A 27,616-nucleotide genomic window follows, 5' to 3' on the forward strand; every position below is an offset into this window, starting at 1 on the left:
AGCTGACCGGGGTTGTCTCCTCCGCAGGGCCGCGGCGAGAGGGTGAGAGTCCGCGCGTCCGAGGGAGCCGCCCCCGCCTCGGCCCGCGCCCTGCGGGACCCCACCGCACCCGAGGGGATGGAGAGCCGGCCCCGAGGCCCCAGCTCGGCCCGCGATCCCACGCTGGCCGGCCCTCGCTAGCTGCTCGAATTGTGCGTTTTACCCACCACTTGGGCCTTGTCTCCTGAGTCTGTGGCGTTTGCGGTTTGAAAGAAATGGAAGAAAAGGAGCGATGTGACCAATTCCGCTCAGTCCTCCTGCTTTGAGGCCTGGTTGGCATTTGCAGAGAGGAAAATACGGCAAGAAAATTGTGGGTTTGTTTTTTGGTTTTTTTTTTTAAGGGGAGGATGGGAGAAGGGAAACAAGGTCTTAGATCCTCTATGATTTTTTAAAAATTCTGCACGTTGACCGTGGTGGCGAAATAACACTAATCCAAAAGTGATCTCTCCTTTTGATGGAGGTGGACTTTTGTGTTTCCTTTTGATTCCAACCTTTCTCTCCGTGACAAAGCATAAATCATGGACACCAGAAAATAAGGTGGACCTCAGGAATCCTGAAAAGACTGAGAAGCTTCCATTCTTCCTCTGGAGGGAAGGGTGGGGTGTTTTTAGCCCTCTCTGGAACCTAAAACGAAAACATGAGTTGCGTGCCATGGAAAGGAGACAAGGCCAAATCTGAATCTCTGGAGCTGCCCCAGGCAGCACCCCCACAAATCTACCATGAGAAACAGCGCAGGGAGCTTTGTGCCCTGCATGCCCTCAATAACGTCTTCCAGGACAGCAATGCCTTCACCCGGGAAACGCTGCAAGAGATTTTCCAGAGGTAGGGGACCCCTTCTCTTTGGCATTTTTACACTTTTGGCTATTTCTGAATTTCTGTGGGTGGGGCAGTGTCTCGGCTCCATAAACCTTCAAACCAACAGGTGATATTAGCTAGATGTTGTTAGCAGGTGTGAGGGCCACGGAGATGGGGAAGATAGTCACTCTCGTTGATCACTTACACAGGCAAAGCACAGTGCTAAATCCCTCAGCCGTGTCATCTTGTGGTAATCCCCTCAGCGATCCTGTGGAATACGTGCTGTTTCCATTTCACGGACGTAGGGCTCAGAGAAGTGCAGCGATTTGTCTGAGGTAACATGACAAGAGATGGAGCAGAGTTTGGATTCAGGTTTGTGTCTGTGTTGTTGACCGCTGCGCTGTAATGCCTCTCAAGTCCTGCCCCCAAGAGGTTAGTTACAGTCTGGAAGGGGGAGGGGATCTGTCACCTCTCATCAGAGGTGGCATGCTGTGGGTTTTCTAAAGGAGGGTGCTCAGCTATACACAGTGATGAGTTTTTCTATGAGGTTTTGTGGTGGCCTTGGTGCTTTTCCTGGGTTGCTTCGTGTAGCCCTCCCCAGCAGGTATTTTACTGATAGAGCAACAGGCAGAAAAGTCAGGTAGTTTGTCCAGATGGCTTCTAAGTAGCCAAACTGTGATTTGAAGCCCACTCTCTAGATCTCTTTCCCTTTCTACTTCGTTCTCAATGGCCTTTTTTACCCATTTTGTTAAATGCTGCCTGACAGGTTAATAGAAGTTCATCTTTTTCTCTCTCTACTTTGATGTTCTAAAATTCCTTTTTTTTTTTAAGATTTTATTTATTTATTTGACAGAGAGATCACAAGTAGGCGGAGAGGCAGGCAGAGAGAGAGGGGGAAGCAGGCTCCCCGCTGAGCAGAGAGCCTGATGTGGGGCTCGACCCCGGGATCATGACCTGAGCCGAAGGCAGAGGCTTTAACCCTCTGAGCCACCCAGGTACCCCTAAAATTCTTTTATCAAAGGGTTTGAGAATTAGTTCTGCAGTGTCTGCTCTGCTGCCTCCTGAGTATTGGAAAGGCACGTCAAGCAATAATATCATCAGTACCCTTTCCCCCTGCTCGTCGGTCGGGACTGGGTCTAAAGATATGGACTATGATTATAAGCTGTTTGGGGATAATTGCTGTTTGTGGATAACTCAGTTGTGTTTTCCCTGAATGAAAGAATGCTGAATATTTGCTAAACACTCACATGGAACCAGGTTCTATTCCTGGCTACTAAAACTCTAGCAAACTGGTACTACACTCCCCAATTTGCTGTCAGCACAAAGTAAAGATCCATCTTTCAAAGTAATAGCAGACCAGTACTTAAGGTACTCATTTTCCACTCCAGAGGCGGAATTCTGTGTAGAGCATTTTGTATGGAAAGATTTGGTATGGATAAATAGAAACAAAGGTGCACAAAAGGGATCAGAGGAGAAAGGAAAGGGAGAAAAGGTGAGGAAGAGAAGATGGAATTTTATGAACAAACATTTACTAGCGGCCTGCCACGTGCCAAGCACTGCTGGGCACTGTAGAGAAAAGCTGAACAGGACTCAGCCGCTAAGTACATCCCAGAGCTCTACATTGACCAGACCTTGAGAATGAACTTGAGTGAAGTTAGAACCCCGGAGTTGAGAGCTGTTTGAAAGGGAAAAGATGATCTCTTTGGATCTTAATGGAAAGAACAGTAAATGTTGGCAGGTTAAACCAGATAATTTTAAATTCCCAGATACAAGGTTTTGTGCTCTTTTGAAGATGGGGCTGATAATGGGAGAAGTGGGAGAAAAATGTTGACGAATGCTGTTGAGAGGACATTCATCTGAGCAGTCGGATTTTAGCCAGATAAAAACAGAGAAATACAAAAGCAGGGTGGAGTTTCAGTACCGTTGTGGATATGGGATGACTCATGTTTGGAACAGAAATGAGTAGGGACTGAGGAAAAACTAAAGCCAGTGGCCCAGCAGCATGGGGATGGGGAAGAGAGGAGTCCAGGTGGCAGAGTCAGTCCAGGATTTGAACACAGTAGTCACAACCACAGTGATGGCAGAAGAGGTCACTGGTTTGAAAAGGATCGGTTTTCAATATGTGAAATTCGAGGAAAGCTCAGAAACTGGGCGGGCGTCATCGTGCAGCTATACGGATGTGGATGTCTTGATCTCGTACGTCTCATCCTATATGTGCCTGTGCTTTGAAAAAGGAAGGATGTAGAAGTCCAATGATGTAGCAGCTTTGCTGAGTTGTTTGGAAAATCCTCAGCCTCAAACCATTTTCACTAGACTCATCTCAGTCATTTAGTGATTAAACGTTCTTACAGCTAGGTATGCCTTCCCCTTCCTCCCCTAAAAAAGCTGTTAAAATCTAAATAGCTGAAAACAAGGTTGGTCCCCCTGGAAAAGTCTAATGCAAGCTAAAGGGACGAGAGATTTTAGATATTGGTGAACACCCAGCATTCTTCTACCACAGAGAAGTCCAGCCTCCCCATTAAAAGGTCCCTGAGCATGTGGAAGGAGCCACATTTAAAGGTGTGGTGATGGTAAATTGCTAAAAGGTGTAGCGTGTTCACCTCTAGAGATTTAAATCATTTTGTCCACTGGCCAAACACATCATCATCATTGCCAACACGTACAGAGTACATTGATGTGCTGGACCCTGTAATCTGCACTTTATATATTTAATAATTTAAAGACACGGTGAAGGGGTGCCTGGGTGGCTCAGTGGGTTAAAGCCTCTGCCTTCGGCTCAGGTCATGATCCCAGGGTCCTTGGATCAAGCCCCACATTGGGCTCTCTGCTCGGCGGGGAGCCTGCTTCCCCCTCTCTCTCTCTCTGTCTACTTGTGATCTCTGTCTGTCAAATAAATAAAAAAATAAAATCTTTAAAAAAAAAAGGGGGGGCACCTGGGTGGCTCAGTGGGTTAAGGCCTCTGCCTTCGGCTCGGGTCATGGTCCCGGGGTTCCGGGATTGAGCCCCGCATCAGACTCTCTGCTCAGCGGGGAGCCTACTTCCTCCTCTCGCTCTGCCTGCCTCTCTGCCTACTTGTCATCTCTCTGTCAAATGAATAAATAAAATCTTTTAAAAAAAAAAAAGACGGTGAAGTTCTGAGACCTTCTTTCTAAGATCACATTTCTTGAGACCTGATAAAAAATAATAATTAGGAGAGAAAAGGAATCTTGATGAATGTCTCCACATCTCCTTTTTGTTAAAATCTGAAACCCTCACCATAGCCAGACACGGGAATAACCACGAGGGAGGACCAGGAACTCAGCCGAGGATGTAGGCATTAGTGAGACCTGGCCTGGAGCCCATCTTCTCACTTGGAGATGACTTCAAATCCGGTGGCTCCAACCTGTGGCTGTGACGACAGAAGTGAGAGGCTTGCTTTCTAGTCCAGAACTTCCATCCAAATCATGACGACTATCCTGAAAGGGAGTTTGCCAAGGAGTCTCAAGAAAGTCACGGGTGCCATGGAGGTCAGTGGGACCAGTTTGTCGCACTCGCTGGGAGACCATTGAGTGCGTAGGTGGAGCCCAGCTCTGGCACTCACCAGCTGCATGGGGCTGTGCAAGTCACTGTAGCCCCACTGTGCGTCAGCTTCCTTTTTAACCCAGTGGCGTTAAGTTCTGTCTTAAGACTGCTGGAAGGATTAAGAGATAAAGCTCTTAAGAGTAGCTCACACGGTGGGCACCTGGTTATAGCTCAGTAGAAGTGAGGACTGCTGCGACGGCACAGCACTGGCTCGAATGGCCGCTCTAGGAATGAGATGGAGGCCATTGTCCGCATTCCCTAGAGTGATGTCATCTAGGCCAACGTGCTCTGCTGTGAGGGCTAAGAGAGAAGAGCCATCCCCCGCGCTTCGGGAATTTGCTCCCGGGTCGGACATGTGTAAGAGAACGGAATTCTTTAATGGTCCTGTGAGGCGGGGATTATCCCCAGCAGGCAAGAGCATTAAATCTCACAGTTAGTGTTGGTGCTGCTTGCTAGGATAATGTGTGGTCCTCTCCATCTCCCAGTATTTTCTACACAGAAGCCAAGAAGGATTCCATGGCAGAGGTAGGATGTGACATTGACCTTGAAGAAGCTTTCCCATTTGGCTTGGAACAGGAAACAGGATGAAAGAACACAGGCCACGTGGTCGTGGTGTCTGAAGTGCACTAAAAGCCCAAGGAGAGGGGAACGCAGGCCCGGGAGGGCCGGGAGGGTGGGGGTTAGCCAGTGGGCAGCTGGCTGCTGCAGCAGTTCCTGCGTGAGAGAGGGAAGTGGTAACTTGGGGAATGTGGCAGGAACATCTAGGTGACTTGGTGGAAGGGGAGTTTCGGAACAAGGAGATCAATTTAGCAACCTGTTTCAAAAGCTCAGATATGGGGCAAGGAAGCTCCAGTTTGGGGAGAGTGAATGAGAATAGAACAGAGGGTTGGAATCTGAGACAGAAAACGTAGGACATTGGCGCGCTTGGGTGGCTCGGTGGGTTAAGCCTCTGCCTTCGGCTCAGGTCATGGTCTCAGGGTCCTGGGATTGAGTCCTGCATCAGGCTTTCTGCTCAGAAAGGAGCCTGCTTCCCCCTCCCCTTCTGCCTGCCTCTCTACCTACTTGTGATCTCTATGTGTTAAATAAATAAATAAAATCTTTAAAAATAAATAAATATATAAGACCTGTGAAATGGGGGCACCTGGGTGGCACAGTCATTTAAGCGTCTGCCTTCGGCTAAGGTCATGATCCCAGGATCCTGGGATTGAGTCCTGCATCAGGCTCTTTGCTCAGCAGGGAGCCTGCTTCCTCCTCTACCTGCTGCTCCCCTGCTTGTCCGTTCTCTCTCTCTGACAAATAATCTTTAAAAAATTTCTTTAAGCCTATAAAATGGAAATAATTTATAGCTTCATAGGTTTATTTTGGAAGTTAAATGAGATACACATAAAAGCATCTTGCATTGGACATGGCATGGAATTTTTCAATAAATGGTGGTTATTGTTACAGTAAAATACAATTTGGTTGCAGAGTGAAGTTTAGTGTCCTCTGATCCCGTTCTTTGCTAGCTCTGGAGACAAGCACACAAGCTCTTTTTAAGGGTCTGCTACCAGCGTTTACAAAGAAAGAGGTAGGGTAGCAGAGTAAACATGGCAAACGTGTCAGTGAACATTTCTCTCTCTCTTTTTTTAAAATATTTTATTCATTTATTTGACAGAGATCACAAGTAGGCAGAGAGGCAGGCAGATGGAAGAGGGGGAAGCAGGCTCTGTGCTGAGCAGAGAGCCCAATGCGAGGCTCGATCCCAGGACCCCAGGATCATGACCTGAGCGGAAGGCAGAGGCTTAACCCACTGAGCCACCCAGGCGCCCTCAGTAAACATTTCTTAAGCACCTCCTATGTGCCAGGCTCTCTTTGGGCCCTGGTGATAGAGTCCCAACAGGATACCCAAGGCCCCTGCGGTCATTCTAGTGTGAGAAACGATGTGTCTGGTAGTAATGAGGGCTGTAATGAAAGCAGGTGGAATAAAATACGGTGCCTGGAAGAAACTGAAGATCAGGTAGTCAAAAAAATTTCCTAAGGCACTAATATTTGAGACCCAAATAATAAAGGAGCGAACCAAGTATAGATCTGGCGCGAAGAACATTCCACATGGCTGAAATGGTGTGTGCAAAGGTCTTCAGGTGGGAAGCGTTTTTTGTTTTTGTTTTTTAAAGATTTTATTTATTTTATTTGGCAGAGAGAGACAAGAGCTAGAGAATACAAGTGGAGGGACTGGTAGAGGGAGAGGGAGAAGCAGGCTCTGTACTGAGCAGGAAGCCCAACGTGGGGCTCGATTGCAGGACCCTGGGATCATGACCTAAAGCAAAGGCAGACACTTAACCATTTGAGCCACCCAGGGGTGCCAAGAAGGAGTTCTGTGTGTTTAAGTCGTAGGGAGCAGGTGTGTGTGTTTAAAGAGGTGAGGATGAGGTCAGCAGTGTTCTGAGGGCCTTGCAGGGAGAGGAAGTAACCTAGACTATTTAAGTGCTTTGGGAGCCATTGGAGGGTTTAAGCAGTGGAAGGAAATGTTTTATGTTTGAAAAATAACAATATGCTTGCTGTGTATAGAGAAGTTTAAAAAAAGGAAACTTTTTGTAAGATTTCTTGAATGTTTAGAGTTGACCTCATGATTCTCTTCTAGAGATGGTTCTTTTTTTTTTTTTTTTAAGATTTTATTTATTTATTTGACAGATCACAAGTAGGCAGAAAGGCAGGCAGAGAGAGAGAGGGGGAAGCCGGCTCCCTGCCGAGCAGAGAGCCCGATGCGGGCCCCGATCCCAGAACCTGAGCCGAAGGCAGAGGCTTTAACCCACTGAGCCACCCAGGCGCCCCTAGAGATGGCTCTTAACAGCCTCCTGGACTTTATTCCTGAGAAGCTCACCCCATTTCCCTTCTTCCCCTTCACACCAAGGTGGAAGCAATCTACCCCTTCCGTCAAGATGGCCTTTCCTCAGTCCTAGGTGACAAGCCTGTAAAAGCAAAGTCACAGGACTGGAAATGCCTTTAGAGCTGCTGCCCTTGCCCTGACGTGAAGGCTAATGAGACCTGGCCAAAAATGACTTACGGGTGGGTGGGCAAGTTTACTTTTGTTTGGTACATTTTTCCCCCCCAGTTAATTCTTTGTGTTTTAATTGTCTTTTTTTATTCAAGCATTTTATTATACACATGTATGTTTGAAATACTTTAGGTGGCTCATACATTCCAGTTTAATAGAGGCCTTACAACTTCCTACTGCTTTAAATTTGGCCCCAGTTCATACATTTATGTTACCTGCCTGAGCCTCGCATGCCTTGGAGTATTTAAGGATTAATGATTACCGAGTGTGCAAGCCTTAAATAGGAAACATCTAAACTGTAAAAAAAAAAAGAGAGAGAGAGAGAGTCCAAGATGGCGGAGGAGTAGGAGACCCTAGTCTCATGTGGTCCCAGGAATTCGGCTAGACCTGCTGTCAGACCCTTCTGAACGCCTGCAGACTCAACCAAATCTAAGAAGAGTAGCTGCAGCCCTACAAGTAGAAAGTGACCACCTTCTGCAAGTTAAGAGATACGGAGAAGTGAATCCGGGGCGGTACATGGGAACGTAAACCGGGGCGGGGAGGGAGCCTCTGTAAGCTGGCCCAGGAGAGTCATATGGCAGTGGAGCACAGAATCAGAACCTTCAGTCTGCTCCGATGAGGGATGTCGCTGCCTGAAAGATGCTTGTGTGGCAAGGTGAGCCGGAATCCTAGCTGGGACAGTGTGGTCTCAGGGGTCCCAGGAAGACTGGAGGTGCTCGAGTGCCGCAGAGCTCCTGGGCATCGGGGTGGGGAAGCTGGTTGCAATCAGTGAGCACAGGATTGCCGTAAACCACGAATCCTAGCATAGTCAGCCGACCGCTTTACAAGCAGTGGCCCAGCGAGCGGCAGAACCGAGACAAGACCCCCACCGCCTTCCTCCCCAGGGGAGGAGCGGTGCAGGTGTGCTCCGCAAGAGTCTGCAGGGTTTGAAGACTCAAAAACAGGTCGTGTACCTGAGACAGAGACTCCTGATCACAAACTGGGTGAGCAGGGAGTGCAGACAGAGACCGGAGCGACTGCTTTTCCTTGAGGGCTCACTGAGGAGTGAGGCCCCAAGCTCTCAACACCAGGGTGGAGAGATTAGGCCGCCACCATTTTCATTCTCAGTCTCTAAAGCTGCATGGAAAGCCTTCAGGGAACAAAAGACACCGAGAGCAATCCAGATCTCCTTACTTAGCCTGGCCCTAGGCAAGGGTGGTGCATTTCCACCTGGGGCAAAGACACCTGAGAATCAGTGCAACAGGACCCTCCCCGGAAAAATGAGCAAAAACGTCTGGCTAAGACCAAGTTTACTGATGACACAGAACTGCAAAATGCCAGGGCTAGGGGAAAATAGTATATAGAATTCATGGGTATTTTTTTTTAAAGTTTTTATTTATTTATTTGACAGACAGAGATCACAAGTAGGCAGAGGCAGGCAGAGAGAGAGGAGGAAGCAGGCTCCCCACTGAGCAGAGAGCCCAGTGCGGGACTCAATCCCAGGACCCCAAGATCACAACCTGAGCTGAAGGCAGAGGCTTTAACTCACTGAGCCACCCAGGCACCCCCAGAATTCATGGGTATTTCTCAGGATTTTTCAGTCTTTCAATTTTAATTTTTGTTTCTCTTTCCTTTTTCAGCCAGTTTGTTATTTTATCAGCTCTTTTTAAAAATTTTCATTTTTATGATTATTATATTCTGTTCTTTCATTGTATTTAACTTTATTTTTGTTTTTCTTTCTTTACAGTTTTGGGATCTAGTTTTCTAACAAACAGAACGAAGTAGACACAGGATCTCAAGTATTGCTCTGTTCAGTTCATCTGTCTGATTATATTCTCTTTCCTTTTTAATTTTAATTTTTTTTCTTTAGTTTTGGGTCTCCTGATTTGTTTAGTATGTACTTCTCTGGTGTCATTGTTGCCATTTTAGTGTTTTGTTCTCTTGTTCATCTGTTTTTTTCCTGGACAAAATGACAGAGAAGGAAAAACTCACCTCAGAAAGGAGAACAAGGGGCAGTACTGACTGCCAGGGACCTAATCAGTGTGTTTGTAAGATGTGGGAACTAGAGTTAGTAATGATTATAATAAAGATACTAGTGAGGCTTGGAAAAAAGCGTAGAAGACACAAGCAAATCCCTTTCTGGAGAAGTAAAAGAACTAAAATATATCAAGTTGAAATAAAAAAGGCTATTAATGAGATGCAGTCAAATATGGAGGCTCCAACTGCTAGGATAAATGAGGCAGAAGAGAAAATTAGGGATATAAAAGACAAAATGATGCAGAATAAAGAAGCTGAGAAATACATAAACAACTACTGGATCATAAAGGGAGAATTTGAGAGATAAGTGATACCATAAAGCAAAACAGTATTAGAATAATTGGGATCCCAGAAGAAGGTAGGGTGGAAAGTATACTGGAGTAAATTATGCTGGAGAGCTTCCCTAATCTGGGGAAGGAAACAGGCATTCAAGTCCAGGAGGCACAGAGAACCCCCCCCCCAAAATCAGGAAAAATACATCAGCACCCCAACATAGTGAAACTTGAAAATCTCAGAGACAGAGAAAATCCTGAAAGCAGCTTGGGACAAGAGGTCTGTAACCTACAAGGATACAAACATTAGACTGGCAGCAGGCCTAGCCACAGAGACCTGGCAGGCCAGAAAGTACTGGCATGATATATTCATGGTGCTAAATGAGAAAAATATGCAACCGAGAATACTTTATCTGGGTAGGCTGTTATTCAAAATAGGAGGAGAGAGAAAAAGTTTCCAGGACAAAAGAATTTGTGATCACTAAACCAGCCCTGAAAGAAATATTAAAGGGGATTCCTTTAGTGAAGAGAGAGCCCAAAAGTAAAGTAGACCAGAAAGGAACAGAGACAATATACAGAAACAATGACTTTACAGGTAATATAAAGGTACTGAATTCTTATCTTTCAGCTGTTACTCTGAATGTAAATGAGCCAAATGCTCCAATCAAAAGACACAGGAGGGGCGCCTGGGTGGCTTAGTAGGTTAAAGCCTCTGCCTTCGGCTTAGGTCATGATCCCAGGGTCCTGGGATCGAGCCCCGCATCGGGCTCTCTGCTCGGCGGGGAGCCTGGTTCCCACCCCCGCCGCCTCTCTGCCTACTTGTGATCTCTGTCTGTCAAATAAGTAAATAAAATCTTAAAAAAAAAAAAAGACAGGATATCAGATTGGATTAAAAAAAAAAAAAGCAAGACTCATCAATATGCTGCTGTCCGCTGTCTTAAAGAGACTCACTTTAGACCCACACACACCTCCAGATTGAAAGTGAGGGGGGTAGAAAACCATTTATCATGCTAATAAAGCTGGGGTGGCAATCCTTACATCAGACATAGACTGTAATAAAAGATGAGGAAGGACACTATATCATAATTAAAGGGTCCATCCAGCAAGAAGTTCTAACAATTGTAAATATTTATGCCCCTAACATGGGAGCAGCCTGTTACATAAACCAATTGATAACAAAAAGCAACACATTGATGATAATACAGTAATAGTAGGAGACTTTAACACTCTGCTTGCTGCAATAGACAGATCATATAAGCAGAAGATCAGCAAGGAAACAAGGACTTTGAATGACACACTGGACCAGATGGACTTCACATATATATTCAGAACATTCATTCTAAAGCAGCAGACATGTGTGTACATGGGACGTTCTCCAGAGTAGATCATATACTGGGTCACAAATCGGGTCTCAACTGGTACCAAAAGATTGGGATCATTCCCTGTATATTTTTGGACAACAGTGCTTTGAAACTTGAACTCAAACACAAGAGAGATTTTGGAAAGAATTCAAATATATGAAGGCTAAAGAGCATCCTACCAAAGAATGAATGGGTCAGCCAGGAAATTAAAGAAGAATTTTAAAAATTCATGGAAATAAATGAAAATGAAAATACACCTGTTCAAAACGTTGGGGATGCAACAAAGGCAGTCCTAAGAGGGAAGTATATAGCAATACAAACCTTTCTCAAGGAACGTCTCAAATACACAACCAAATCTTACACGTAAAGGAGCTGGAGAAAGAAGAGTATTAAAAAAAAAAAAAAAGCCCAATAAGCCCGGCAGCATAAGAGGATTGATAAAGATTAGAGCAGAAATCAATGAACTAGAAAACAAAAGAACAATAGAACAGATCAACAAAATAGGGGCTGGTTCTTTGAAAGAATAAGATTGATGGGGCGCTTGTGTGGCTCAGTGGGATAAGCCTCTGCCTTCGGCTCAAGTCATGATCTCAGGATCCTGGGATCAAGCCCCGCATCGGGCTCTCTGCTCGGCAGGGCGCCTGCTTCCCCCTCTCTCTCTGCCTGCCTCTCAGCCTACTTGTGCACGCGCACTCTCTCTCTCTGTTAAATAAATAAAATCTTTAAAAAAAAACAAGAATAAGATTGATAAACCCCTGGCCAGACTTACAAGAAGAAAAGAGAATGGACCCAAATAAAATCATGAGTGAAGGAGGAGAGTTTACAACCAACACTGAAGAAATAGAAATAGTTATAAGAACATATTGTGAGCAATTATATGCCAACAAATTAGTCTGGAAGAAATGGATGTGTTTGTAGAGATGTATAAGCTACCAAAACTGAAACAGGAAGAGGAAAACCTGAACAGACCCATAACCAGCAAGGAAATTGAAGCAGTAGTCAGAAGTCTCCCAGCACACAAGAGCCCAGGGCCAGATGGCTTCCCAGGGGAATTCTACCAGACATTTAAAGAAGAATCAATACCTGTTCTTCTGAAGCTGTTTCAAAAAATCGAAATGGAAGGAAAACGTCCAGACTCTGTTAAAAGGATTATTCGCCACGACCAGCTGGGATTTATTCCTGGGCTGTAAGGTTGGTTCAACATCCACAAATCAATCAATACAATAAACTACATAAATGAAAGAAAGAATAAGAATGAACCGTATGATCCTTTCGCTAGATGCAGAAAAAGCATTTGACAAAGTACAGCATCCTTTCTTGATTAAAACTCTTCAAGGTGTAGGGATAGAAGGTACATACCTCAATATCAATAAAAGCCATCTATGAAAAACCCATAGTGGGGGTGCCTAGGTGGCTCAGTTGATTGGTGGCTGCCTTCAGCTCAGGTCATGATCCCAGAGTCCCGGAGTCAAGCCCTGCATCAGGCTCCTTGCTTAGCAGGGAGCTGCTTCTGCCTCTGGCTCTGCCTCTCTTCCTGCTTGTTCTCTTTCTGTCTCTCTGTCAAATACATACATAAATAAAATCTTTAAAAAAATAAAAAACAACCCATAGTGAATATCATTCTCAGTGGGGAAAAACTGAGAGCTTTCCCCTGAGGTCAAGAACACAGCAGGGATGTCTACTGTCACCACTGCTGTTCAGCATAGTACTAGAAATCCTAGCCTCAGCAATCAGACAACAAAAAGAAAAGACATCCAAATCAGCAAAGAAGAAGTCAAACTCTTTTTGCAGATGACATGATACTCTATGTGGAAAACCTAAAAGACTGAACCCCAAAATTGCTAGAACTCATACAGAAATTCAGTAAAGGAGCAGGATAGAAAATCAATGTACAGAAATAAGTTGCATTTCTGTATACCAGTGAGCCAGAGGGAAGAGAAATTAAGAAGTCGATCCCATGTACAATTGCACCCAAAACCATACGATACCTAGGAATAAACCTAAGCAGATAGGCAAAGGAGCTGTACTCAGAAAACTATAGAACACTCATGAAAGAAACTGAGGAAGACACAAAGAAATGGAAAAACGTTCCATGCTCATGGATTGGAAATATTGTTAAAATGTCTAATCTGTCTAGAGAAATCTATATATTCAGTGTGATCTCTATTAAAATGCCATCAACTTTTTTCACAGAGCTGAAAAAAATAACCCTAAAAGTTGTGTGGAACCAGAAAAGTCCCCAAATAGCCAAAGGAATATTGGAAAAGAAAACCAAAGCTGGTGGCGTCACAGTGCCGGACTTCAGGCTGTATTACAAAGCTGTCATCATCAAGACAGCATGGTAGGGGCGCCTGGGTGGCTCAGTGGGTTAGGCCACTGCCTTCAGCTCAGGTCATGATCTCGGGGTCCTGGGATCGAGTCCCGCGTCGGGCTCTCTGCTCAGCGGAGAGCCTGCTTCCCTTCCTCTCTCTCTGCCTGCCTCTCTTGTGATTTCTCTCTGTCAAATAAATAAATCTTAAAAAAAAAAAATTGTTTAAAAAAAAAAAAAAAGACAGCATGGTACTGGCCGGAAAACAGACACATAGGTCAGTGGAACAGAATAGGGAACCCAGAAATGGACCCTGAACTCTATGGTCAGCTAATCTTTGACAAAGCAGGAAAGAATGTCCAATGGAAAAAAGACAGTCTCTTCAACAAATGGTGTTGGGAAAACTGGACAGCCACATGCAGAAGAATGAACCTGGACCATTTCCTTACAGCATGCATAAAAATAGACTCAATGGATGAAAGACCTAAATGTGAGGCAGGAATCCATCAGAATCCTGGAGAACACAGGAAGTAACCTCTTTGACCTTGGCTACAGCAACGTCTTGCTAGACATGTCTCCAAAGGCAAGAGAAACAAAGGCAAAAATGAATGACTAGGACTTCCATCAAGGTAAAAAGCTTTTTTTTTTTTTTTTTAAGATTTTATTTATTTATTTGACAGACAGAGATCACAAGTAGGCAGAGAGGCAGGCAGAAAGAGAAAGGAGGAAGCAGGCTCCCTGCTGAGCAGAGAGCCTGATGCGGGGTTCTATCCTAGGACCCTGAGATCATGGCCTGAGCTGAAGGCAGAGGCTTTAACCCACTGAGCCACCCAGGTGCCCCAAGGTAAAAAGCTTTTGCACAGTAAAGGAAACAGTAGATAAAAAGACAACCCACAGAATGGGAGAAGATAATTGCAAATATCTAGTATCCCCTATCTGTAAAGTCATCAGACTCAACACCCAAAGAACAAATGATGCAGTCAAGAAATGGGTAGACAATATGAACAGACATTTCTCCAACAAAGACTTACAAATGGTCAACAGACACATGAAGAAATGCTCAACATCACTCGGCATCAGGGAAATACAATCAAAACCACAGTGAGATACCACCTCACACCAGTCAAAATGGTTATAATTAACAAGTCAGGAAATGACGGGTGTTGGCAAGGATGCGGAGAAAGGGGAATCCTCCTACACTGCTGGTGGGAATGCAAGCTGGTGCAACCACTCCGGAAAACAATATGGAGGTTCCTCAAAAAGTTGAAAATAGAACTACTCCAGAACCCAGCATTTGAACTACTGAGTGTTGTGATGCGAAGGGGCACCTGTACCCCAGTGTTAATAGCAATGTCTACAAGATGTAGCAGCAATGTCTACAAGAGCCAAACTATGGAAAGAGCCCAGATATCTATCAACAGATGAATGGATAAAGAAGATGTGGTGTGTGGGGCGCCTGGGTGGCTCAGTGGACTAAGCCGCTGCCTTCGGCTCAGGTCATGATCTCAGGGTCCTGGGATCAAGCCCCGTGTCAGGCTCTCTGCTCCGCAGGGAGCCTGCTTCCTCCTCTCTCTCTCTGCCTGCCTCTCTGCCTACTTGTGATCTCTCTCTGTCAAATAAATAAATAAAATTTAAAAAAAAAAAAGATGTGGTGTGTATATACAATGGAATACAACTCAGCCATCAAAAAAAACCTTGCCATTTGCAATGATGTGGATGGAACTAGAAGGTATTATGTTAAGCAAAATAAGTCAAGCAGAGAAAGACAGTTATATGATCTCAGTTATATGTGGGATTTAAGAAACAAAACAGAAGATCATAGAGGAAGAGAGGAAAAACTAAAACAAGATGAAATCAAAGGGAGACAAACCATAAGAGGCTCTTGATGATGGGAAATGGACTGAGGGTTGCTGGAGGGAAGGGGGTGGGGAGATGCGGTAACTGGGTGATGGGCATTAAGGGGGGGTGTGTGATGTCATGAGCACTGGGTATTATATAAGACTGATGAATCACTGAACTCTACCTCTGAAACTAATAATGTTATATGTTAATTGAGTTTAAATTTAAAAAATTTAAAAACCTGTAAAAGAAAAGAGTAGCAACAAATACTACCCATGCAAATGAAAATACCAATTACTATTTTCTAACGATAAAATGGCCATATTAAGGCAGGAAGATCAGCAAGGAGGAAGACTGCAGAAGTAGGTAGGCTGGGGGTTTCATAAATGAGACCTCTTGTGGAACATGGTTTAGGTCCATTGACTTTCTGAATGACAGCACGTAGGCCCCACCGCTACTGAGTTAATGTTTTGCATAAAAAGGAGGGTAATCTCTAGGACGATAGGAGCCCAGACTATAATACTTGGGTAAAAAAGTGGTTACCTGGTACTGAATGGGGGACAGAAGCTTCCAGGGGCGGTGGCGGATGGTGCCGTGGTGTTCCGGGCAGGAGGGGTTGGACAGCCCACGCATCTTAGCCCTCCTCCTTTCAACATTTGTAGGTTGTCTCCAAACACCATGGTGACCCCCCACAAGAAGAGCATGCTGGGAAATGGGAACTACGATGTGAATGTCATTATGGCAGCACTTCAAACCAAAGGCTATGAAGCTGTCTGGTGGGACAAACGCAGGTAATCTGAACCAGGCTCGCCTTGATGAGAACCGGCATGCGGGCGTGAGTGGGGACGCCCGGGGAGCTGACGCCATTTCTCTCCTGCAGGGATGTCAGTGCCATTGCTCTCACAAATGTCATGGGCTTCATCATGAACCTGCCCTCCAGCCTGTGCTGGGGTCCACTGAAGTTGCCTCTCCAAAGGCAGCACTGGATCTGTGTCCGAGAGGTGGGCGGTGCCTACTACAACCTCGACTCCAAACTGAAGGTGCCCGAGTGGATTGGAGGCGAGAGCGAGCTCAGGTAGCGGTTGTGAGTGGGCCGGGCTCCTTCCTTTGCTGTCTTGGGGAAGTTGAGCCCGTCTTTGGTTATTTGACAAAGGAGACGAAATCCTAGCTCCTTGGATCCTCTCCCCACCCTGCTTAGAATCAGGGTCTCAGACTTGAAAGACCTGTATGTTTGATGGCTCGTGAGGGTGTGAAGTCCCTTTGGTAGAGACGTTCCAGCAGCCACAATGCTGGCTTCTGGTCTGGTGGGACTGGCATCCGAACATTGTCTACGCTTGGACAACTGGGATGGTCTAGCTGCCACTTCAGAAGCAGACAGACAGACATGTAGACCAGAGAGGGCTGAATTTCCCTGAGACCAAAGCAGCAGCTTTTTATTTATTTTTGAAACAATGAGAAGTCCCTTGATTACTTTGAGGCAGCTCTGTTCCTCCCAGAATAGATGCTGGTGGCCGTTGTACGAGGATGAGTGAAAATTCAGGGTGGAAATGAGCTGGGCAGCTTGAAGGGGGAGCCAGATGGGGAACCCCGTAAGAACAGATCCCTCCAAGAGGGTCGGAGGACTGCCAAGGGCATAAATGAGGTCCCTGGGGAGCACGTGGCCCCGAGACTGGAACGTGCAGTTTTACCAGCATTTCATCTTCTCTCTCATCTACCCTTTGTTCCCGTAGGAAATTTCTCAAACATCACTTGCGAGGAAAGAACTGTGAACTCCTGCTGGTGGTGCCGGAAGAGGTGGAGGCCCGTCAGAGTTGGAGGGCTGACGTGTGATGCAGTGCCCCCCAACCTTCCCTCGCCTCGGCCCCCCAAGTCCTCTGTCATGTGCCGTGGCCTCTGCAGTGGGTCTGCCCTTGCCACCTCCCCAAACTTCTCACTGGGTTCCCCCTCAGACTTGACAGTGCTGTGGGACAGACAGATGTGTGGCCTGTGACGAGAACCACCACCCAGCATGACCTGGGACAGGAAGGTAGGAGCTCTGTGGGCTTCTGGTGACCTGTGGAAGATTCTTGGTTTATTTGAGAGGAGGAGGAGAAAGGTGGGTCCTGGCTTATCTTCGCCATGCCTGCGAGAACTTGACAGAGGCTCCGCTGAAGTACGCTGCTGTGTGACACCTCGAGATGCTGCCCCCACTTCCCCTCTCCTGGCAACCAGTGATCTGGAGACACAGCACGTGCGAAGCCCACGTGACTGGCTGGACGGACCCAGAGCATGAGGGCCTCTCAGGAAACCATCTCCAAAACCCCAGCAGTCGTACAGCATGCCATCTCCAACCCTTAAGGCCACCCACTACCCCCATTTTTGAGGGTGGTTCCTGGCCGTCCTTCAAGTTTTCTAATGAAACAATTCTCTAGTATTCCACGTCGGGTGGTTGAATCCTGCGACGTCCTCGTGTGACAGGGTGAGCTAGATACCGAAGAGGCCATGGTGGAAGGCAGACGGGGGCAGGCGCGGAGGGCCTGTCGCCTCCCTCCAGCATGGCCCCTGCCCCTTCACTACATTGATTTCGGACGCTCTGGGGCACAAGACAGGCCGGAGGGCAGTGTTCCCAGTTGACACACTCTGGCAAAATCAGGAAACGACTAAGTCTCTTCTTGATATCCACTTCCACTAGTTTGAGAAACAGTTGAGTGAGCAAAGTATTACGAAGATAAGCTCCTGAGAGATTAAGAGCAGCTAGAATTGGCAGAAGCCTAGGCTCTGAGTCACTGTGGTGACAAGACGAGAACCCTCGAGTTGGGGGTTTAGGCGCATTACGTATGGCACCTGGATTCGTCATCTTCTTTAGTTTCCTTTACAAATCAGCGAGAATCCATCCACCCCCTACCTCTTTAAATAGTTGTAGCCCACTTTTCTCCTGTAACTTTGGAAAACAAGAGAAGGGGAGGGGAAGTATCCCACCACATTGGCTGTCACCAGGGTGGTTGTGGTTGCCTCAAGGCAGGTGGGCAGGCGACGGCCTGTCTGCCCCTTCCACACGGGTGGTCTTGGCGGGTCTGAGAGCTGCCCCACTGGCCAGACGTTTCTCCAGCAGCAAAGCCAGCCTTGGGGCTTGCATGTCAAGCCTGAGCAAGCTTAACAGGGTGAAGCTGAGGCTTTCTCCCCACTGTGACTGGAGTGCATGTTTACACCAGCACTTTTTCTGCACATGTATCTTCAATCCAACAAGGCCGTTTTTTATGCTGAGTAACCGAGGCCACCAAGCGGCTATTGCATCACACCTTCTCGGCAACTGGCTGCAGTCTCTTCTGCACCGTTTTCCATACCAGACCTGCTTGGCACCACAGGGAGCTCCTTACCCTTGCACAATGACATTCCAACCACCACCAGCCAGAAGTTACAGCCAACCTGATCGTCACAAGCAGGACCTTGGGTCCATGGGCGCTGTCAGTGATAGTAAGCCATTTCCTGGGAGGAGAGGGAGACTCCTCTCCACCCATCTGCTTGGGCCTGTGCAAATGGCACTTCAGAGGAGTCCCTGTGCACTTGGGAGTCCATGAGCCAACGGGATATGCAAAGACGCTTCAACATTTCAGGGCTGGTTTCTCTGTTCATATCCAATTTTGGTGCTTAGGAACAGGGACCCGTGCTGATGCCCAAGGGCAAAAGCCCACTTCAAGGAAGGGGGCAGGCCTGACCCTGATGCCCAATAAGGGGCAACCCTAGGCTTTTTGTTTTTCTTGCTTTTATTCCTTTTTTTGTTGGCCTTGTGCTGGGTTTGTTTACAAAAGATGTATTTTGTTTAACCAAATATTAAAAATGGAAAACTCCGTACATAAATCTCATCTGTCTGCCTAGATTCTGTAATTATGCATGTGGAGGGAAGAAAAGTAAACTTCAGTGTGATGACGACCGTCACAAGCCATCTTTTAGAGCTGTACTGTGCTTTGGTCAACCTCTTGCTTCAAAAACCCAGAAAAGATACTCACCTCGCAGGATTCGGCTCACAAGCCTGAGGCGTTTTTCAGTTTACAAAAACTAGACTCAACAATCTGAGGAACCCAACTTAAGCATGTTTTCTTTACCGGCACTGACAAATGGCCAGTGTTTTTCTCTGGTTAACGAGGTGAGGGTCACGCAGCGGAGGGCCTGCTGAGTTTGAGTTCAGATGCAGCATTTCATACAATCTGGCAGATTACTCCACCTTTCTGTGACTGTTCGCTCCTCTGTAAAATAGGAATAGTACTGTCCCCTAAACTGTACAGCAATATTCTGATAAATACAGAAGGCTTAGTACTGCTAAGCACACAGTACTACTAGAAATTTTTGTTAAATGGAGAACCGGCAAAGTTCAAAGACAGGGCTACAGCTGGATTCATGATCAGCTCAGTGCAGCAATTATTTAAAAAAAACAAAAAAATTCTATTTGCTACTCTTCCCTCCCTAGACCAGAAATCAGTACTATGTCATTCCCTATAAATCCTTTATGACTGTCTCTCTGTAGACTGTACAAGTAAGTACATGGACCCAGTCCCTTGTGGATCTGAAAATCATGGCCTGCATTAGGACAGAGATTACTATTAAGAGGTTCTTGGCCAGAAATGAAACCCCTTTTTCACTTTTGCAAGTTTAACTAACTTGGACAGTGAGGGGTCAAACAGTGTTCAAAGGTGGTGCTAGCTGAGCTGAGAGGATTGTGAGGGCCAGTCTGAATAAGTGATTTCGAGGTGTGGATCACAAGTACAGAGATGACAGTTTCCATTGGAATCGTTTTTAATATTTAAATACAAAAAGTGAGCACTTACTTTTTTTTCTTTTTTAGACAGACACACAGGTCTCTCATAGCCAAAATGGGCAGAGGAAATGAGCTCCTGCTTTATCCTCCACAGTCCCCATCCTATGGTTGAAACTGCTGCCCGGCCCTCCCTCCTTTCCAACATAGAAATTCACAGTGGCTGCTTTACACTATAGCTGTAATGCATAATGTATTTCATATCGTGTGCATGTCCCTTCCCAGCATCTCCATGCTTAAAAGCAAAAACGTTCATGGGGATATCCTTCCCAGTGGCGTCAGTTTCTATGCCACAATGGGCTAGTGAGATCTTCCGGTCATGAGGGATTTAGTGAAAGGGGTGGGATGGCCAGAGCTGGAGTAACCGTCTGCACTGCTGCATTCTGGTATCAGAGTGAGAACAGAAGAAATGGGACAACGTGGAGGGCACAGTTGCAAGTTGGGAGTCTCTGTGAGACACGGGAGAATTCTCCCCACCAGGTTTAGATAGAGCAATGTGCCAAAGTTTAAAAAATAAAAAAAAAAAAAATCCAAATAATCAGCAGTTCAAACACTATTGAATTTTCAAACTTGTCCCACCAAGACAAGTCTAGCAGTAGCAATCTAAATCTTTCCAGGAAGTGAAGGTAGAGCTCCTGGCATTCCTCCTGAGAGCCCTGTGTTAGGCCCTAGAAGTATCTGAAAAAGAAAAGGAGGGGTATAAGGCGTCATACAAGCCTAGGGATCACATTTCCACTATAACTGACAGGACAGACAAGGTCTACACACACCAGTGAGCACAGTGTGGTATGTAATAGAGCAGGGGCTGGATCCCCATCTCAACCCACAAGAACTGCTAGTCTACCCAGGGGCTGGGCTCACCTGCCGCTGCTGCAGTTGTTGCTGCTGCTCCATTTGCAACTTCTCCGTCTCAAAAACAACAGGAAGAACCAGGATCATGAAGGAAGTGGTCCCAATCCACAAGGCTGCCCTGGAAAACCTGCAGAGGGAGTGTGAGCATGACAGCCAGACACAAAACCAGATCGCTTCACCAAGGAACCAGCAACCAAAGCTCTCACACTCCCATGTTTTTGATAGGCATGTTCTACCCAACCCTTGCACCATACTCCTACCAGAAACAGGACCGGCAGTTCTGCGGGCTGTTCATCTAATGCCAGCAGTTCTAAGATTCTGTGTTCTTACAAAGCTACTTATACAGTACAGTAATTACCTCACATGATGTGAAACGATCCCCCCAACGACCCTGTCCCATAAAAATGACCACTTTAGGGAAAGGAAATTGAGACCAAGAAAGGTTAAGGTCCCCACCAGCCCAAGGTCACTCTGATCTAAGTGGCAGGCTGGCCTCCCACTCCCGCCTCCTACTCTGAAAGCCCACGCTCGTTCAGTCACCCCAGAAACACCCCAATTTCTTTGCCCTCGTCCCTTACCTGTACATTTTCTGAGCCACAAAGAGGGAGAGATCAAAAGTGGCTCCAGCCGCGGACCGGACCCTCTCTGGGAACATCTCCGTCAGACCCCACAGTCTCTCCGACAGGGTCTCATCTAGCTGTGGTGGAGGCGGTGCGGGTCTTCACCGAAGCAATAGCAACCACCCCGTGTGGATAGGGTACCCCGCCCCGGCCCACTGGGGGCCCTAACCCCGCCTCCCAGAGAAGACACCTCCCCTCCGACCTCTCCGGGCTCCGCGACGCGCCTTCGTCCGAATCCCGCAGCACGCGGAGCTCACACCCCCGGGCGGGCCGCTGCCCGCCCGTAACCTCGCACCCCGCCCCACACCGCAGGGCCCCAGTACCTCCTCGTCGTCTTCCTCCTCTAACTCCTCCTCAGTCTTCTCGGAATCGCCTTTCGGAAGCAATTCGTCCGGGGACAGGGGCGCCCCGGGACCGCCAGCGGCGGCGGCGGCGGCCATGGCTGCAGGGGAACACCGGAAGCGGAAGAGAGGAGGCAAGTGCAGTGGCCCTGGCGGACAGAGGTGCTCTTCCGGGAGCCAGAGGCTGAAGCGCCGTGGAAGAGCGACGCCTCCTGGCCGGCGGACTTCGGCTTTCCGCCGAGTCAGAAACACCTGGGAAGCTTGGTCCAGGTATAGAGTCGCGGTGCTTCCGCGGTAATTCTCTTCGGTTTAGGGTGGGCCCAGAAAACCTCATTTTAATAAGCTCCCAGAGGTTACGCTGAGACAAACATTAATCCAATCTCATTTCCCGGAGGGGTGTGTTATCTGGTAGGTGTGTTATCTGGTAGGTAGATATTTGGAGGCTTATTGGTCTTTTGGGGAAACGAGTGAACAATAGCAAAGTACTAAGACAAAAGCAAGGATTGGCACTTAAATACTCGAGTACCAGGCATTGTGTGTATGTGTACTCATTTAATCGTCACAGCAACCCACTGAGGTAAGTACTATTATCCCTGGCTTAGAAATGAGGAAGCTGAGGCACAGTAAAGGGGTGCGCGGCAAGTCCTTCTGGAGGGTAGATTTCTAGAAGTAAGTTTGCTGGCCAAAACGTATGAACATTTAGTACTTTGCCAGATATTAGATAATTGCCCTCGAAATTATATACTTTAGTAACTGTAAATGGAAGTGTTCTTTTTCCCACACTGTTCCCAGCATTAGGTATTATCCATATTTTAATTTTTTGCCTTGGTGGATTAAATGCTTTTTATAATGTGCCACCACGAGTTTTTTGTGTTTATTTTATTTTATTTTATTTGAGAGAGAGTGCCCACAAGCAGGGGTGGGGACAGAGGGAGAGGGACAAGCAGACTCTCTAAATGATCAGGGAGCCGGATGGGGGGCTTGAGCCCAGGACCCTGAGATTATGACCTGAGCAGAAGGCAGGCACTCAACCAACTGAGCCATCCAGGCAGGTGCCCCTCACACAAATTCTTAATACAAGGGTGATCTGATAAACACTTCCTCCAGCTGACCATGGAATCCGTGACTCTCGGGACTGAACAGTCGAGGTCTCTATCTGATGCAGGACCATGTCCTTCGTTCTGTGCTTAGGTAACAAGGGGCAGGCACGTTTGCACTTCCTTCAACAGTCCTTGGTCCTTTTCGGCTCCCAACAGGGCAGCACTGACTGTAGAAGGTTTTTATGTCCAAAAGGGTGAGTTCAAAAACTGGCAAAACCAATCTATGCTGTGGATTGGTGGTTCTCTTTGAATACCTCGGAGGGGCTAATATTTGGTAAGGGGCAAGAGAGTGACTTCTAGGGAGCTGGTAAAGTTCTGTATCTTGACCTGGGTGGTATTTACCTGGGTATGTTCATTTTGGACAGTCTAGCAGGCTGTACACTTACGAATTATGTCCTTTTGCATTTGTTAAAAGCATTTATGTTGGCTAGCATTGCATAAATGCCAGGGCAGCTTAAAAGCCCAGTACCAATGGCTTTCAGTTCTTTTGTGGGCTCTTTTAGGAAATGCTGGAAGACCAACACTCTTTTTTTTTTTTTTTTTTTTTTTTAAAGATTTTATTTATTTATTTGACAGAGAGAGAGATCACAAGTAGACAGGCAGGCAGAGAGAGAGAGAGAGAGAGAGAAGCAGGCTCGTTGCCGAGCAGAGAGCCCGACGCGGGGCTCGATCCCAGGACCCCGAGATCATGACCCGAGCCGAAGGCAGCGGCCCAACCCACTGAGCCACCCAGGCGCCCCAAGACCAACACTCTTAAAGGGAGAGAAGGCAATCTATTTTTTTTTTTTTTTTAGTAGGCTCCACACCCAACCTGTGGCTTGAATTCATGACCCTGGGATCAAGAGTTGCATGCTCTACCAAGTGAGCCAGCCAGGCGCCCCTAGAGAAGGCAATCATCTGTGGAAGCTACAGGCATTAATGCCTCCAAGTGAAAGTCACAATACTAATGTGGGGAAATTTTGGGAAAACTTTAACCAAGTAATTTTGTATATTCACAAGAGCAATACATGATCTAAAAAGACACACACACACACACACACACCCCAAAACCTATGCTTAAGAATAAAAAAACTTCCAATAATTCTATCACTGCGGAGGGATAAGAAAAAACGGAATCCTGCAGTACAGAGTATTAACAGCCTTGGGAGAGATATGATGGTCTAGAAAAGGCAGAGTGAGAAGGGAGGCCAGAGGCCAGGACCCTGAGGAATCAGACATTTGAAGGTACCTGAGTACTTAGTGGCAATCATAGACCGTAGACAGGTGGTTGCCAGGGGCAGGGGAAGGGGAAACCAATATGTATAACCAAAAAGGTAACAGGGCAGCTAAAGCAGATGAGAACCTGCTTGTTCTCAGAATGCTAACTGCCACCATGTATCTAGAATTTTCCTGACACCATGATAACCGATTGTTAATTTAGTTGTTTTGCAGAAACACAAGGTTTCATCCAGAAGCCAGCTGGAACCAGTCAGGATACTGACTGCCCCTTAGAGTCCAACAAAATGTAGTTAACCCTCCCTTACTTCCTATCTTCCTTTATCTGATTTTGGGTCACCTAACTCCTCTTTCCCCTACTCAGACCCTTTTTCACCTGCTTTAAAACAAGAATCCCTGGCTCTCCTGCTTCGGGGAGGTGAATTTGATGCCTGTCTTCCCAGCTCTCATTTGGGGGCAAGAATAAACTCTTGCCTTGTACCCTCGAGCTCTGTCTCAGTGACCAACTTTACTGTGTGTCGGGCACGTGAACTTGGGTTCAGTTACAAGATGGGGAGTTACTGTTTGATGGGTAGAGTTTCAGCTTTACAAGACGAAGCGTCTGGGGATGGATGGTGGGGGGGGGGAGCACAACGTTATGAATGTATTCAGTGCCACTGCACTAATTACAAATGGTGAAGATGGTAAATTTTATGTTGTATTTTGCCACCATCGGAAAAATTTTAAATTAAAAACAAATAGAAAATCCTAACTAAAAAAAAAGATAGTGGGGAAGGGGAGCCTCAAGGGCTTCAAGGAGGAGGTGCTGGAGAGGAAGAAGGGAAATCGGGGGAGTGGCTTTACTGAAGGTTTGGAGGAGAAATGCAGAGAAGACATAAGGCAAGAATGAACCCAGTCAGGGGTCCGATGGGAGGGTAAGGAGACAAGCACAGGTAACATGTGAGTGTGGATGCCCCACGCAGACGCACAGCTGACTTTGCCATTTGGATGGAGATGGGGAGTTCTGGAACCCCATCCCTCAAGTCCATGATTTCCACCTTTCCTGTTTCTGTCCTGTCAGAATTCACAATTGGTGATATAGTAATTCTTTTTTTTTTAAAGATTTTATTCATTTATTTGACAGACAGAGATCACAAGTAGGCAGAGAGGCAGGCAGAGAGAGAGGGAGGAAGCAGGCTCCCCGCCGAGCAGAAAGCCTGATGCGGGGCTCGATTCCAGGACCCTGGGATCATGACCTGAGCCAAAGGCAGAGGCTTTAACCCACTGAGCCATCCAGGCTCCCCGGTGATATAGCAATTCTTAATGTGGGTCAGTGGGCAGGCACAGATCCCTTCGAGAATCTCAGAGAAGCTGTAAGCCCCTCCCATAAAAAAACACGTATTAGCCCGCATCTGCACAATTGTGCAGGTAGATCCCCTTGCGAGGCCTGTAGGACCTTAGGGACTCCCTCCGATAGCCTCTAATCCTGCGTGCTCCCTGACACCCCAGAGTTCTCATGCAGCATCCCCAGTAACGGCTCCCCCAACCTGACATGCAGTGCGGAAATTCACAAAACTGTTGTAGTATCTATAAGGTCTAGTAAATGGCACTATTTACTTGGGTGGCCCCTGGGCAGCAGATCTGGTTCATAAAGTCTAATTTTAACCAGAACCTTAAGGATGTATGTGACTCAAAAGGGAAGAACTTTAAAGTCGATAGCATGGACAGGGGGACGAAACGCACAAAGGTTGGGGTGGTGAGATGTGACCACCTTCCTCTTTTTCACACATCCATCACCCAACACAAACTGATTGGTGGGGGCACCTGTGTGGCTCAATTGGTTAAGCCTCTGCCTTCAGCTCAGGTCGTGATCCCAGGGACCTGGGATTGAGCCCCGCATCGGGCTCTCTGCTCTGCAGGGATTGTGCTTCTCTCTTCCCCTCTGCCTGGCACTCCCCCTGCTTGTGCTCTTTGTGTCAAATAAATAAATAAAGTCTTAAAACACACACACACACACACACACACACTGACTGGGACACCTGGGTGGTTGTCAGTTGAGCGTCTGATTCTTGACTTCTGTACAAGTCATGATCTCAGGCTGTAAGATCGAGCCCCTCGTCGGGCTCTGCACTCAGCAGGGAGTCTGCTGGAGGTTTTCTCTCCTCTCCCTCTGCCCCTCTCTGCTGTACTCTCTCTAAATAAATGACAAGAAGTCAATCGCAGCACCACTCCCCTGTGCAAACTCAGCAACAGCTTATTGCCCTTCTCACTCAAAATCAAAGTCCTTCTTCACAGCAGAACTGTCCCACATAACGGCTCCAGTCCTCTCTGGCGGCAGGGACACTCAGGGACCCACATCTTTGTGACAACCAAACCCGCCCCTCCCGATTCCTAGGGCTCCACCCCTTCCAGCTGTGTCACCTCGAGGGGGCTCTAACAAACCAGAATCCTGGGAGAGCAACGGGTGTCCGGCCGTGAGGGCACTCAGTAGATGGTTGCCACTGGCCCGGCCAGGACTAAGCCAGCCCTCCCCTGCTGCAATCAGCGGGAGCGCTGACGTCCTGTTTACATTTGCATCGTCCCATTTTTTCTGAGTTATCCTCTCCTCTGTCAGAAAGTGAGCTTATGGGTTGGAGCGCCTACCCATCTCCCCTAGAGCGGGCCCATTAGAGGCCGTTCCCCACCAGCCCTTCCCTTTCACCGGGAGTGGGGAGTCATGACGCAGGCTCTCACACTTCTCTGCCCTATAATCCTGGACCAGTTTCTGAACCTCCTGGAATCTGGCTCCTTACCTGAGGACACCTGCGGCCAGTCCCCCACTCACAGGGCTGAGCTGAGGGAGACAACAGTAGGAGGGCAAGGTGCTGAGGTCCGTCCCACGCAAGTCACGTGCCTTCAGAAACTGCTGCCCGTCGTACCCATCGCCAGGCTAGAGCTCTGGGCTCTGCCCTCCCCCTTAACTGTAGGAGCTGGGCTCCCTCTTACTGATTCCCTCCTCCAGCCAGAGCAGCTTGCTCCCATGGACTTAGGCAAATTCCCTCTCTAGGAATGCAACTTCCCTACACACCACAATTTCCCCACCACACACTCAGCCACTCCACGACTCCACTGGGTCCCTGCCAGGTCTGAGCTAGCCCCCAATCTCTGACGGACTGATGAGGGAATGGAAGGCAAGCTGAGGGCAAAGCAGAAGTTGACACCCCGTAAACCGCCCCCCCCCCCCCACTGTACGTGAGAGTCCTCAGGCACTCCTGGCTGCCCCAAAGGAAAAACAAATAGTTAACCTGTAGAGATCATAATCCTGCAAGACCTGAGCCTCCCTCAGTTTACAAGTGTCCTAGTGACTGACAAGGAAGGAGCTTTCCTATCAATAGCCTAACTTGCAGAGAACTGTAACTCAGTTCTTGACGCCCTGACATCATCTTTTCCTCCCTAAAACTGAGGGAGGCTGAGGCAGAGGGAAATGTCGATGAAGTTAAGTTTCTTCTAAACCTA

At 47.2% G+C, this 27,616-nt stretch overlaps 2 protein-coding genes across 2 annotated transcripts; one reads left to right on the forward strand and one right to left on the reverse strand.

Annotated features, from left to right (window-relative positions):
• The first annotated feature begins 375 nt into the window (after nucleotides 1-375).
• On the forward strand, nucleotides 376-19,070 carry JOSD1 (Josephin domain containing 1). The gene is made up of 4 exons (XM_046011353.1): nucleotides 376-861; nucleotides 15,888-16,016; nucleotides 16,106-16,300; nucleotides 16,956-19,070. Exons 1-4 carry the CDS (start codon nucleotides 677-679, stop codon nucleotides 17,053-17,055), a joined length of 609 nt encoding a protein of 202 aa, XP_045867309.1. The 5' UTR covers nucleotides 376-676; the 3' UTR covers nucleotides 17,056-19,070.
• Nucleotides 19,071-19,977: 907 nt separating this feature from the next.
• On the reverse strand, nucleotides 19,978-21,964 carry TOMM22 (translocase of outer mitochondrial membrane 22). Its single transcript, XM_046012465.1, has 4 exons — nucleotides 21,810-21,964; nucleotides 21,445-21,563; nucleotides 20,876-20,993; nucleotides 19,978-20,692 (listed from the first exon to the last, which is right to left on the reverse strand). The coding sequence occupies exons 1-4, from the start codon at nucleotides 21,924-21,926 to the stop codon at nucleotides 20,618-20,620; spliced, it is 429 nt and encodes a 142-aa protein (XP_045868421.1). The 5' UTR covers nucleotides 21,927-21,964; the 3' UTR covers nucleotides 19,978-20,617.
• Nucleotides 21,965-27,616: the final 5,652 nt, after the last annotated feature.

Source organism: Meles meles, chromosome 7 (genome assembly GCF_922984935.1).
Source record: "Meles meles chromosome 7, mMelMel3.1 paternal haplotype, whole genome shotgun sequence".
Classification (NCBI taxonomy): domain Eukaryota; kingdom Metazoa; phylum Chordata; class Mammalia; order Carnivora; family Mustelidae; genus Meles; species Meles meles.

What these genes read in the sequence shown, in the direction of transcription:
- JOSD1 (XM_046011353.1), top strand. Translation starts at nt 677, where the DNA reads ATGAGTTGCGTGCCATGGAAAGGAGACAAGGCCAAATCTGAATCTCTG. An exon ending in GTCTGGTGGGACAAACGCAG is followed by an intron (nt 16,017 to 16,105) that starts GTAATCTGAACC and finishes TCTCTCCTGCAG; the next exon opens with GGATGTCAGTGCCATTGCTC. An exon ending in GGAGGCGAGAGCGAGCTCAG is followed by an intron (nt 16,301 to 16,955) that starts GTAGCGGTTGTG and finishes TTGTTCCCGTAG; the next exon opens with GAAATTTCTCAAACATCACT.
- TOMM22 (XM_046012465.1), bottom strand. Translation starts at nt 21,926, where the DNA reads ATGGCCGCCGCCGCCGCCGCTGGCGGTCCCGGGGCGCCCCTGTCCCCG. An exon ending in GTGGCTCAGAAAATGTACAG is followed by an intron (nt 20,994 to 21,444) that starts GTAAGGGACGAG and finishes CTCCCTCTGCAG; the next exon opens with GTTTTCCAGGGCAGCCTTGT. An exon ending in AACAACTGCAGCAGCGGCAG is followed by an intron (nt 20,693 to 20,875) that starts GTGAGCCCAGCC and finishes TTTCTTTTTCAG; the next exon opens with ATACTTCTAGGGCCTAACAC.